Source organism: Nicotiana attenuata, unplaced genomic scaffold (assembly GCF_001879085.1).
Source record: "Nicotiana attenuata strain UT unplaced genomic scaffold, NIATTr2, whole genome shotgun sequence".
NCBI classification, from domain to species: Eukaryota; Viridiplantae; Streptophyta; class Magnoliopsida; order Solanales; family Solanaceae; genus Nicotiana; species Nicotiana attenuata.
Window position 1 is genome coordinate 42,907 of NW_017673781.1, and position 14,598 is coordinate 57,504.

At 32.9% G+C, this 14,598-nt stretch overlaps 1 protein-coding gene across 1 annotated transcript; it reads right to left on the bottom strand.

Moving 5' to 3' along the window:
* Nucleotides 1-34: 34 nt before the first annotated feature.
* Nucleotides 35-3,640, bottom strand: LOC109217265 (B-box zinc finger protein 20). Its single transcript, XM_019381497.1, has 3 exons — nucleotides 3,182-3,640; nucleotides 1,209-1,590; nucleotides 35-528 (listed from the first exon to the last, which is right to left on the bottom strand). Exons 1-3 carry the CDS (start codon nucleotides 3,365-3,367, stop codon nucleotides 521-523), a joined length of 576 nt encoding a protein of 191 aa, XP_019237042.1. The 5' UTR covers nucleotides 3,368-3,640; the 3' UTR covers nucleotides 35-520.
* Nucleotides 3,641-14,598: the final 10,958 nt, after the last annotated feature.

The window sequence follows — 14,598 nt, forward strand, 5'->3', positions numbered from 1 at the left end:
AATCTCCCTTAACTAATTGATTTGGCCATAAATATGAGAAATAAATAAGATCTCCATATTCAATAATCATAGCAGGTAACAGGCACAAGACCATCCCACTAGCATTACAAAAAGATTGGCTCCTCAAAAAGAAAAAAGATTACACCAGATCTGGTTTGAAAACCCATTCCAAGTCTGATTGACAGATTCTAACAAGTCCAAGTGATTTGACTTGCAAAAACAGTGGAGCTTGCGCTTATAACATGTCCAAAAACCAAGTGAAAGATCAAAATTAGCAACCAAAAGAAAGGTCTGATGGCTTGTATAGCTCTGTTTTTCTTATTTCTCCAAAGATTTATGCCCTTTAGTATTATCAAGTCACCCTTAGTTGCTTGGCAGAATGGAGGGTTGATCTGAGGAACAGGAATTCCATTTGTGTTCCTGCTTGCTTTCAACACATTGTATTCTAGAGGCTGAATTTGATGTTGAGGTACCTCCACTTCTTGTAGTGGAAATAAACTAAACAGCAGGCCGTTTCTGATCAAAACTCTGTAATCAAACAGCATCATTAGTTGCAGTTCTGAACATATATATAAGAAAACTTATTTAACTTCAATACACTAATACAACAGAAATTTTTGCAAATTATTAGGTCATATAAAAGATAATTAAAGGTAATTATTCAAAATAAATGAAATTAGTAACTTGAAAAATAAAACAAGTTACCTTATATAATAGGTTAAATCATACTGATGTGTCAAAATTTATTTATATTCTCTGTCAGTGGCGCATGCAACATTCTACGTAAGTTGTGTCTACATATTGTTGCAAGTTTGCAAGTAAGTGAGTTAGAGTGGGAGGCGGATCTAGCCTTTTGACACCAGGTTGAACTGAACCCATAACTTTTTATGCGGAGCATAAATTTAAGTGTAAAAATTCACTAAAAATATAATAAATAGTAGTAAATATGAACACATAAATTTAAATTAATGAAAACCTTAACGGCTGAACCAATATAATATAGTTTAAATCCTGATCCGCCTCTGGTTAGAGTCTAGGACTATGTTGGTCCTAAGGCTATTTTGTTTGTAATACTTTCAAGCTGTTTTGAAGTGAATTTAAACACATATATTAGAATTATTTTTGCAAAGGTGCCTTTGTTATTATTGTCAGCGGATATAAGTTAAACCGTAAAAGAACTGAATGTGTAATTGTCAAAAAATACTTACCATAGTGAGAAGAACAGGGATATTCAAGAAAATCTTCAACATGCCAACCAGGAAGAGTTTCAATCAAATACTCCGATATACTACTAGTTGAAACTGAACCCTCTTGAAAATTAGGCGTTGATTCTACAGTTGAATTACCCTTCAATATCCCAGAACTACTAGTACACGATATGTAATTTTCAGCATTACTTGCAGCAGATCCAGTAGGGGATGAAGATGATGAAGTTTGGTTGTAAGAAGCAACAGCAGAAGAGAGCTGCACTCCAGTTAAAAGAAACCTGTTGTGTTTCTTGGTATGTTCATTTGCTTTGTGTATATGCAAGTCACATTCTTTGCAAAGGATTGCTCTGTCTTCTTTACAAAAGAGTAATGCTCGTCTCTCCTGATCATCAAATTACCAATACATTAATGAGAAAAATAATTTTACTCAAAAAATAAAAAATTACTCTATGAGGTCACATAAAAGATAACTACAGATAATTATCTATAGAAAGTGGAACTTGTAAAAAAAAAAAAAAACAAATTACCTGTTATAACAGTTTAAAATATATTAAATTGAGAATTCTTTACACGTTAATATATAGAAGTTAAATTCTTTAGTAAAGACTTTAACTTATATACACTTAACGTGTAAATTTTCTTTTTTGACTATATTAGGTCATCATATTCATAAAAATGTGATTTATAACCTAGAAAATGGGAAAGTTACTAGTTAGTTTTGTGTAACAAAGGTTTGCAATGTCATTGCATATACTATCCCGTTTGGATGCGCTTATTTTGAGTGACTTTTAAATATAAGCCATAAGTTAGAAATTCTACCTTTAGGCTTATTTTTGTCATTTTAGCTTAAAATGAGTGTTTAAAAGCACTTTTTTACTTATCCAAATACTACAAAATGGCTTAAAAGCGATTTTGGCTTAAAAGCACTTAAAATAGGGATATTTTTAAAAATAGCCAGATTTACAACTGGTCGTTCAAAAAGAGCCCAATTTCAAAAGTAATCGAAATTTAGCCACTTTTTATGTAAAGATAAATCTGAGCGAAAGCACTGTTCAAAATCCGGAAACTACTCCAGTACATTATGTTGGAGTTCCAGCATAAGTATACTTGAACTCCAGCATAATATGATGGAGTTCCATCATAAATACACTAGAACTCCAGCATAATATACTGGAGTTCCAGCAAGTATAATGGTCCAGTATAATATACTGGAGTTTGGAGCACCAGTGCTTCAGTCTCCAGTATATTATACTGGAGCCAGCAAAGTATACCGGTCCAGCATAATATGCTGAAGTTCATACACAAGTGCACGTAACTCCAGTATATTATGCTGGACCGGTCTCTATTGCAGCAAAACGGTGGCTATTTTTCATTGACTTGTTAAACGCTGGCTATTTTTAATTGACCAGTCCAAAACTGGCTATACCGTGAAATTTTAGCCTTAAAATAAGCCAATTCAAACGGGCACTATAACTCGTAAGAAAAGAATTTAGCTTCTATGCGATGAAAGTGCAAGAAATTTTACGTTTGGTTGCAAAGCGGGAATATTCAGGAATTAATTAAGAATTCCAGGATTATAATCCCAAATTTAATATGAGATAGTTATACCACCATCTTAGTATAAAATTTGTTTCAGTATTAACTAATACTCATAACCAAACGTAAGATAAATACAATCTCAAATTTTATTTCGAAATTATAATTTTAATCCTGGTAACCAAACGACCCCTATTTTTTGTTAGTGGAGATTAGTACTCCCTCTAGTCGATTTTAATTGATTTTTGGCCTTTTTCTTTATGGTCCACAATATTTGATTTTTCAGAAACTTCTCTTTTCCAAAGTTTGCCCTTGGAGTAAAGAGTTAATACAGTCATTTTTATTATTAATTAATATTAAAATATGAATTTCTTAATAAATGTTAAAACAACCAAAAATCAATTTAAGTAGACCGGGAGGAGTGTATTATTTTATACCTGACAGATGTCACAACGAGGAGAGTCTTTGAAAGAAGGATGAATTAAAGAAAAACGAAGATGTTTGCTAGCAAGCTTGTTAGCATGGTGAACTTGATAATCACAACGTTGACAAAGAGTAGCTTCATCTGCTGAACAATAAATTGATGCCTCTTCTTTATCACAAATTTCACATTGAATCTTCATTTCTTTTTCTTTTTTTTCTCTCTCTGTTTTCTTTGTATGGTTTCCCTTAAACAGATATATGTATATATATAGTAAAAATATTAATGCAGTAAATATGGGAAAGAGACAAAAGTTTATGGGCAGAAAGGGGTTGGAGGGGGGGCTCACAGCTAATGTCTGAGGAGTTCAGAAACTCTTTAAATCTTTTACTGACTGATTAATAAGAGAAAGCTCTGGAAAAGAAGCCATGGCTTCTGTCCAAATAAATGTAAAGACAAAAGAAAGGAAACAAGTTTGGTGCTAAAGCCTATATTCTATTTACTTTAAACAACTTTCGCACTCAGCTCTCAAAATCTTATAAATATCCTAAGAGTTGGTTTGGTACGAGGGATAAGGAATAATTAATTTTGAGAATAAATTTAATAAGAGTTTGTCCATATATTTGATTGGGAAAAAATTATACTAGAATTAATCCCGGGATAATAGTATTTTTTATCCACGTGGAAAGACTGAATAATTAATTCCAGAATAATTAATCCCAAAATAATTAATTTTGAGATAACTTTTTTCCAACCAAACGACCCCTAAGAGATCATAGTTTAAATTTCAGAAGAAATAAAAATTACTGCTCTATTAGGTGATATTTTTATCGGTTTTTGGTGGAGTTCCTGTTGGTTTTTTTTTCTTCTAGAAGGTGTGAAGGGGAAATGGAAGAGGTACATTTTCGATTGCACCTCTTTATCTCACCATTTTATTGTTTATAAATTTAGACGCTTGACCTCATTTTATACACAGATTAATATGATAACTTCTCATCTCTTCTTTACATTGTTGCATTATTATTTTTTTCAAAACAAACATATAAGTATGAAATGTGATTTGCTCTGTTTGTTGAGTTCGTTGAAATTCTGTAATTTCAATCGCCAGTATTACATAATAGTTGTTCCGTTCTATACTGGGAGGAAGTAATCCATAACCTTGGGCAACAGCGAGAGGATTAAATTTCTTAAGGACATATAAGTACCTTGTGGGCTCGAAAATTATTTTATCTTTTATTTTATTGAACTAACATTTCTTTACTTCTTTGATTGTCTGGTTTCGAACATAGTTTTACTAGCAGTTACATGATACATATGCTCGGGAAAATATTACTCCCTCCGGATCAGAATAAGTGTTCAATTTGCTTTTTCATTTTGGTTCAAAATAAATGTCCGGTTATGTAATCAAGAAAGAATTCAATTTGTTTTTACAAAATATCCCATATGTACATATCCCTAAAAAATTTTCTTACTCCTCACATTAAATGTTTAATTAGGAATAGTTTAGTCATAATAGGCATTTTTGTATAGAATTTAGTATTTTCTTAATGGCCGTGCTAAAAGCAAATTGAACACTTATTGTGAACAGGAAGGAGTAACTACTAGGTGTATCATTAAGAAGTTGAAAACTGAAACATCACTTTATTTTATCTTAACTCAGTTTTTTGATACGTGAAAATGGGGGCATTGCTGCATGGAGTAGGAGAAAGTTGTTTTATCTCATTTATTGCTCCAGATCGGTACTCTCTTAAGCTTTGACATTATAAATTTACATTTAAAAGGTAGATCTAACAAAGGAATATGACTTGTTCCAAAATATTTCCAAATTGGGACACAGAATATGTGTAAATGCTAAAGTATGTCAGTTTATGGGCAAGCAAAGACGGTTGCTTTCACTTTACTTTTTCTTCTCTTTTCTTTTACTTACAAAAATTAAAAGGGGTGGGTGTCGTGTTGGTTGGCTTTGACAGCTATTCTTTTAAATTCATCTCTTACTAGGGTTAAATCTAATAATCAGAGGCGAAGTCAAGACGAATTCAATGGATTCTTATGACAAATGTACGGTTTGTACTAAAGCTATTGGTTTCGGTTGAATCCGTTACCCCGTTGTTCTAGCTTCGCCCATGCTAATAATGTCAACTGTTCTAAGTAGAAATAGATGAAGTAGCTACTTATTTGCTATTCACCCCTATATATAGATGATATAATCATATAACCATAAATGACATCGAAAATTGCTCAAGGATAAGAATTACTATTGCATTGTAGCTAGCCTGGCTCTCTTGTCAAATCATTGGTAGATCCTATATTTTTAAGCATTTTTTAACTCCACAACTGCTTGAAAAGTGACCATTTATGGAATTGGTAACGAGAAAATAATTTATTTACATTGGATGTCTATATTCATTTATTTATTTAGAATTTAAATTATAATTAATATAAAATAGTATGATATATATATATATATATATATATATATATATATATATATATATATATATATATANATATATATATATATATATATGTATATATATATAGTTGATGCAAGTAAATTTAAACATATCCTTGTTTATTTTAGAACTTCCCATCGCTGACCCTTTTTTGGTCTTTATTTTTACGTTGCTAACGTGTAAATTTCATTTTGCATAATTACATCAATATTTAAGTATTACTACGCATAAAAGAAGTGGTATTTCATGAGCATAAATAGGGTATTACAAGTTTGCTTCAATCTTTGATCAAGTACTCCCTCCGATCCATAATAGGTGACCAATTTGCTTTAGGCACACTCATTAAGGAAATACTAAATTCTAGACGAAAATAGATAGTGTGACTAAACTACCCTTCAATAAATATTGCACCATAGTTATAGTAGCACTTCTCTTCTCAAATGTGAGGAGTAAATGACTTTTTAGGGATACGTACGTAAGGGTAATTTTGGAAAAACAAATTGAATTTTTTTTATTATATAAATGGACACTTATTTTGGATCAAAATAAAAAAATAAATTAGTCACTTATTGTGGAACGGAGAGAGTAAAAGAGAAGGCTGGCGCGTTTTTTAAAGCTTTCTGGTCGTTGGAGCTAGGCACGTCTTTTTTTATTTCCAGATTCATAGCCTGTTTGGCCAAGCTTTTTTTTGGGCCAAAAGTGTTTTTTTTTGCCAAAAGCACTTTTGGCAAAAAATTGACGTGTTTGGCCAAGCTTTTGGAAGGAAAAAAAGTGCTTTTGAGGAGAGGCAGAAACAGTTTTTGAGAAGCAGAAAAAAATAGCTTCTTTCCAAAAGCACTTTTCTGAGAAGCACTTTTGAGAAAAATACACTTAGAAGCAGTTTTCAAAAACTTGGTCAAACACTAATTACTGCTCAAAAGTATTTTTCAAATTAATTAGCCAAATACAAACTACTTCTCACCAAAAGCACTTTTTTTAAAGAAAAGCACTTCTCAAAATAAGCTGATTTTAGAAGTTTGGCCAAACAGACTATTAAACTAAAAAATGTTAAAGAGAGATTAAATAATTGTATTGAATGGTGTGCCAATACGACTAAATCAAGCTTTTTGAAATTTTAATGACCGACATTAATTAGCCAATGAAAATTTGAGCACGAGATAGTTAACAGAGGCGAATTTAGGGGCACATTAGTGCACATGGTCAAATGCCGTAATTACAAATTATTAAGTTCACACTTCAAGCTTTCGAAAATGGCAACTGTTTACTTTTCGTGCAAAAATAGAAATAGAAATTGAGACTTGAGAGAGATTAGTAGTCAGTCCCACACTACTTTGTAGGTTAGGCAAGGCTGGTGAAGTCTTGCGTTGCCTCGTTTAGTATTTTCTTTATTTTTACTTTTAATTGAATTTCTCAAATACGATTCCTAAAAATGGCATCATCTTCCTTATAATGAATTCTTCATATAACTAATTTAAATTAATCGGATTAGTGGATTCCAAATATTGGAGGCGTAAAACAGAAAGTAAAATAGAAAAAGAAGAAGTAAACACAATCATTGTGTAATAGCTTAGTTCTGCTGGAGCTGTCGCCTAACTCGGATGAAGGTATAGTGCCTAATGTCCCTTTTAACTTAATGAAGAGAGACAAATACAACGATTATGGCAAAGAATTGAAAATGCCATTATCTAGGCTGTATCTTCAAATAAATAATTAAAAGAGACATACTTTTGGATTATTTATAAATAATTAAAAGAGACATGTCCTTTTTTATTTTTCTAGAAACTCATTCTCGCTCATTACTACTCTATCCGTTTTGTAATAATTAGTACTCCCTTCGTTCACTTTTACTTGACAATTATATTAAAAATAGATTTTCATTTTTACTTGTCACTTTACGCATATCAAGAGAAGACAATTTTTTTTTATACTCATAGTATTTATTACTCATTTCAAATTATTTTTTCAAATCCAATAAAATATGAATTAATTAATATGAGTATCATGATAAATTATGTACTTCATTATTATTCCCTCCCGTCCAAAATAAGTAATTTTTTGGTTTTTTTTTTTGGGTCTAAAATAAGTGATTTTTTCAAATTTCAAGAATGAATTAATCATTTTTTTCCTACATTGCCCTTGGAGTAAATAGTGTTGGAATATGTGTTAGGAGTGTTTATGTGAGATAGTAAAGGTTAACATGGTCAATTTTATTGTTAATTAATGCTAAAAGGTGAGTTTCTTAATCTGTGTGAAAACATCCAAAAAATCACTTATTTTGGACCGGAGGGGGTATTTCTTAACGAGCGTGAAAAGTCAGAACGTGCCAAGTAAAAGTGAACGGAGGGAGTATCTTCCACATGAATCAACAAGCTAATGTCTAACCCTCATATTTTTCATCTTCATATATTTTATATTAATTAGTGTGAATAATATGATTATGTATGTTGGTTTTCCTCCTCAGAATAGTCAAAGGAAGGTATCAGTTATAAGTTCATGAATATTCTCTGATTGGTTGACCACCTGTTCTTAACATTCTTAAACCTCACTTTATTTTTTTCACACTTAAAGGTATAATATAGCGCGCGGTTAATAAAATTATTGAAAATCATAAACCAATTAATAAGAAAAAAACATAGCTAAACAACTTTTTTTTAAATCTGTCTAAACCTTGATTGACCGGATAATTGAAATGTACGCAAGGTAGTCAAAATATCACAAATATAAGAGAAAGAAAATGCTACATGCTCTACTTTTTTCTACCTTGCCTGTTGCTCCAGAGTTTATAATTTCATTTTATTTTTTATTTTTCAATTGGCGTTCGGTATCTGCATTGTACCGAGTAGGACTCCATTCGGAAGGAAGCGCTCCATATCAAGGATTTTTTCATATTCAGGGCTCGAACCCGAGATCTCTGATTAAGGAAAGAACAATCTCATCCACTGCACTACATCATTTGGTAATTTTTTTTTATAATTCTCCTCACAGGCCAAAATTTCATATTGTTAGCCCCCATTACTGCTTTGGCTTATTAAATCTTTATAGCAGTCAATTATAGGCTATGACATAAGTGATTGGAAAGGTTAGGAAAAGAAAATTTCAATATTCTCATAGAGAGTTGTGCTTTTGTTAGAATAGGAAAAAAATACTTGGTGTGTGGGAGTAAAGATCACTAAATGACAAACAACACTTTTTCAGAATTGGGATATGGATGAGATCTTTAGAACATCTTAGAAAGGAAGACTAGAATATTTAAGAATTGTAGATCTCATTGATTGGATAAGAACTGAGAAGATAAGGAACAAAAAAATCATAAAATATTATTATTAAATAAAATTATTGATAGTGGATACGACGTTATTCAAAAATGAATAGTTCTCCATTATGTATTGTATATTATGTCTTTTTTTGATTTTTCACTCGGTGTTCGGTACTCGCATTGGAGTCCTACGTAAGGTCCCAATTGGGGGAAAGCGCTCCCTATCAAGAAATTTTTCATATCAAGGGTTCAAACCCGAGACGTCTGATTAAGGGAAGAACAGTCTCATCCGCTGCTCCACATACTATGCGGGTATGTATTGTATATGTTGTTAAATGGTTTAAAGTTCCATCTTGTGATGCTTTCTCACATGGAACTCGATTTTGAGGATCAAAAAGTGATGACTATGGGCCATATGCATTGTACTAGAAAGTTCAAACCATATGTTTTTGCTCATCTATTTTGTAGTTTCTTTTACACTTTTTTTTTTCCTTATATTTTCTTAAATCAAGAAAATATGGAGGTTGAGGAAAATAGACCACTCATTGTCATGAAGGGACCATATTGTGCTATAGAAAAGCACTTAAAAAAAACATTTAAACTTTATTTGTTTGCACTTGTAAAAATTTGAATGTGAATTATCTAATCTTAGCTTATTAACTGTATTTGGCTTTTTCTTTGACAACCACTTATTAGTTTCTAGTAAGTTTGGATCATTCAAATATTATGCAAAAAAATTATGTTTTTTTTTTGTTTCATAACCACTTACTAATTTTTAATTATTCAAATCTTATACATAATTTTAAAGTTATTAAGACGTTCCCTTAACTTTTCCTGTAAATATATTCTTTTATTATTTGGTCTATTTAATCACGAGACAACAATAAACACCAACTACCTCCATCATCAGCCGACTTCCACAACCTTTTATTTTTTTTCAACTTCCTCTAGCACCAGCCTCCAACCACAATCGTCAACTTTATCATTCATACTAAAAATCCGCCAAAAATCGACCAAAGTTGATCGGTCAATTAAATTCAAAAAAAAAATATTGCAAAAAAAAATCGACCAAAGTTGGTCGATAATTTTAATTATGTAATCAAAGATTCACCATCTGGGAATCGAACCGGGATGTGTACTATGGCACGATACTATTCTACTATTAGACCATTGGTGCATTTTGTTTTGAGATTGTCTTTTTTCTTCTTTATACTCTTTAATTGTATTTTCACACGAAAATAAATGACCAAAGTTGGTCAGTTTTATTAAAAAATATAAAATTACCGATCAAAGTTGGTCGGTTTTTTAAAATGACCGGCCGAATTAACCAACCGATTTTGGTCGGTTTTTAATATTAATTTTTATTTATTTTAATTGAAAAATCGACCAAAATTGGTCGGTTACTTGAAAAATAAATTTTGCGGGACTCAAAAATAGTTTCCGGCATTCTTGCGCCAAAGAAACCGACAAAGTTAGTCGGTTTCGTAAAAAAAAATTAAAAAAATAAAATATTTTGAAAAACCGACCAACTTTGATCGGGTTTTTTGCCGGTTTTTTGACTGACCAAAGTTGATTGGTTTTTCTTGATCGATTTTTGCCGAATTTCTAGTAGTGATTGAACCACCAGCCAACTTCACTATCAACTAAGGCTGCACTGTGGGCCGGGCCCAGCCCAAAATCGGCCCGGGACCGCGGGCCAAACGGGCCTAATGGGTCGGTCTCAGTGGGCCGGTCCCAAATGGTACTATAAGCCCGTAGCGGGCCGGTCTTGAACAATTAGCCCACGAGCCCGGGACCGCTAAGCCCGGGACCGGCAGGCGAGCCTAGGCCGGTTCAACCGGGCCTAACAGGCTTCAACGGCTATATTTAAAAAAAAAAAAAAAATGACCAACGGTCAATTTTAAAATCTAGCCGCTGGCCATCAAAAAAGAGCCGTTGGGACTTTAAAAAAAAGCCATTTGGCCCCCAAACTTTAATTTAAACCCAAACTTTATATAATTACACTTTTTTCCAATTCTCAACTATAAATACCCCCTCATTCTTTCATTTTTACTCACAAATTCATCAATCTCTCTCAATCTCTCTCAATCTATATCTAATTCTCTTCTATAATTGCTTACTTTATTATTGCAATTTTGTGAAAAATTGTGAAGTTGGTGAAGTGAAGTATTCAAGTCTCAACGATTTTCAATTTTCAAGAAGTTGTTCGTCAATTCGGTAAACTCGTTCCAACTCTTAAGTTTTAAGAATATATTTTTGTTTGTTTTAGTTTGCATAATTATAATTAATATGGCATTTTCTTTGAAAAAAATGTTTGGTGTTAAGGGAAAATCTAAAATTGGTGAATCTAGTCGCCAAGCTACTACCCTTCCCCCGGCTCCCCGACCCAGACATGTTACCCGCCCTTCTGCACCTATTATTCTTGATAGTGATAAACCTTGTTTTCAATTTTCCGATAGTGAATTTTGCCATGATGTTGCACCAGGTCAACAATTAAATGATGAAGTTATGAATGCTCTTTATCCTAATGAAACTATTTTTGAAAATGATGCTGAAAATGATGATATAGATGAAACCCAACCGGATTTAGATGATACACCTACTAGTCCTGTTAATAACCCAACCGATGCCCCGCCCGACCCACCTGTGGAAACCCCTACTTTTAATAGACAACCTTCTAAACACCCCGAAACATCACTTGTTTGAATTTTTTTTACTCATTAAGAGAACAAAATAAGGCTAAGTGCAAAACTTGTGGGAGTTTGCTGGCGCATAAATTTACTGGAGACCGTAGCGGTACGGGTAGTTTGACTAGGCACATAAAAACACACCCTAGAGATAAAGCTAAGTTTTTCAAATGAAGCGCAGCTAGAGGGGACAAGTGTAGATACTACGGTTAACCCTAGTACAGGTTCAAATCTAGTTCAACCAGGAATTAACACTGTGACCGGAGGTATTTTATATTACGATCCAAATAAAGATCGTGAAGAATTAGCAAAGATGGTTACCGTTATGTGCTTACCCTATACTTTTCCTTCTAATCCTAATTTTGTGCATTATATTAGAAAAGTTTTTAATCCTACTTATATAGGTTGGCCTCGCGCAACAGTTAAGAGCGATATTTATAAATATAAACATGAATATGAACAATATTTGCGGTATTTATTTACTCATATAACTAATCGGATTTCTATTACTACTGATATTGGTAGAAGTAATAATGACTGTGATTATCTAACTGTTACAAGTCATTGGATAGATGAGGAGTGGATAATGCAAAAACGCATTATTGCATATAGAATAATTAATTCACGGCACACAGGTAAGTTTATTGCTAACACTGTTACAGATATTTGTAGATATTTTTGCATTAGAGATAAAATAATGGCAATTTCTATGGATAATGCTTCTAGTAACACTAATGCTATAGGCTTGCTTACAACAACACTAAATCTTGCATTTAGTAATTGTTTCTATGTTAGATGTGTTTGTCATATTTACCATTTAATCGTCGGTGATGGTATGAGAATTTTAAACTTAGTAATTGAAAAGGTTAAATTGGCTCTTAATTGGCTTTTTTATTCAAACCGTAGAAGTAGACTTAGAGAGTATTTTAAAAAATATGATGAATTTGGCCTTAGAGAAAGAAAGGTTCCTAAAGCTTGTCCGACTAGATGAAATTATATGTACGAAAGTTTAGTAGTTGCATATGAATATAGAAACCCAATTAATGCAACGTTTAATGCTCGTGTTGGTGGTGAGGGTGATGATGAAATCCTTACAAATCAAGATTGGAATAATGTAAAAATTCTTATAGATTTTTTACACCAATTTCATCAAGCTACAAAAATTGTCTGGGCAATATTATCCTACTATTTCAAACTGTTTAGTTTATATTGCAGCACTATGTGATTTGTTTGTTGATTTTTAGAGGGTGGAAAAATTTATCAACTTGCTATAAATATAATGAAAGAAAAGTTTAAAAAATATTTTTTCCCTATCCCCCCTATTTATGGTGTTGCTGCCATGTTAAATCCTACAATGAAATTAGGAGGTCCTCACTTTTGGTATTCAAATATTTATAAGGCTTTAGATCTTTCAAAAGAGGAATTTGCTACACTTGCAGAGGCAAAAGCCTCAATTAAAATAAATGCTCAAACAATTTATAATGCTTATCAACAAGCCTTAGATAATGCTAGGCCAAATGTTTCAACTCCTACTTCGTCTAGTTCACAATCGTCTAAAAGACCTGCGGGCCTAAAAGCACTTAGTTCTTGAACGGAGTTTAGGGGTTCTCAAGGTGATAATATTGATGATACTTCACATCTAAATAAACTTCAAGTTTATTTGTCACAGGGCCTTGAAAAGGAGAATCCAAACGGCACCTTTGATCTTTTGGAATGGTGGAAGGCAAGAGAAAAATATTTTCCGGTTCTTGCAAGGATGGCTCGGGATATTTTATGTACTCAAGCTTCAACAGTGGCATCAGAGAGCGCTTTCAGTCAAGCAAGACTTCAAATAGGTGATCATAGAGCGTCTATGAGGGAGAGCTTGGAAAAATCAGTACTATTCAGAGATTGGATCCGCTCGGAAAGAAGAAATTTTGGACTTGCAGAATCACAACCGGAGATAGACGAAGCTTATGAAGAAATGATAGCGGAACTTGCGGAGGATGTTGCTTCGCCCGGAAGCGGTGATGAACAAGCTTCTTTTCCACCACCACCAACGGAACCTCCTCCGAACCTTGAAGGATTTATGAAATTTGTTAGAGATACTATGTAGATTATGGTGTAACTTGTACTTTGGCACATCTTCTTTAATTTTTTTTCCTTTTAATGGTGGTATTAGCACCTTGTTGTGCTCATTCCATTGGGGGAGGAAGACTAAGAAAGATATTGCCATTTTTGTTAATGTCGTGATAATAAAAATTATAAGACATTCCCTTGAATATCTCTTTGCAATATTTTTTTGTCTTTAAATTTGACTCTTTAGAAGATTTAACTTACAATATCTATATAAGCTATAATATATATTATAAGAAATTATATAAGAAAATATATATACATAACATACTATATATACTATATATATATATATATATATATATATATATATATATATATATATATATATATATATATATATATACTATACAAACTATATATACTATATATAATACATATAAGCTCTAAATAAGGCATTATATATTTATATAGCCATGTATAAGCAATTTATATTAGTATATACATATATAGTTTACAAGAAATTGCCTTTAATTAAAAAAAGTAAAAAAAATAGCCCGGAACGAAAAAGCCCGTCAGGCCCGTGGGCCCGCCCCCATTTAGCCCGGGACCATGTGGGCTTAGGACTGTCGTGGGCCGGTTCCACCCGTTGAGACCGTGAAGCCCGGGACCGCCAAAGACCGGCCCGCCTAAGCCCGGCCCTGTTTGGCCCGGCTCGTTTGGTCCGTTTAGGCGCAGTCCCAGCCCAGAATATACCCTTACTATCAACCACCACTCTACACCAACACCACTAATCACCACTATCAATCGTCTTCATTACCAGCCTCCACCCCAATTATCACCATCAACCATATCCACCACTAATTACCATTATCAATCACCTCTACTACTAATCCGATTGCACAACCACCCAACTAACCACGCTCACTGCTAGCCATGACCATTAGCCAACACGACACATTCGCTTCTGGCCACCATAACA

What these genes read in the sequence shown, in the direction of transcription:
- LOC109217265 (XM_019381497.1), bottom strand. Translation starts at nt 3,367, where the DNA reads ATGAAGATTCAATGTGAAATTTGTGATAAAGAAGAGGCATCAATTTAT. An exon ending in CTCGTTGTGACATCTGTCAG is followed by an intron (nt 1,591 to 3,181) that starts GTATAAAATAAT and finishes TTTGATGATCAG; the next exon opens with GAGAGACGAGCATTACTCTT.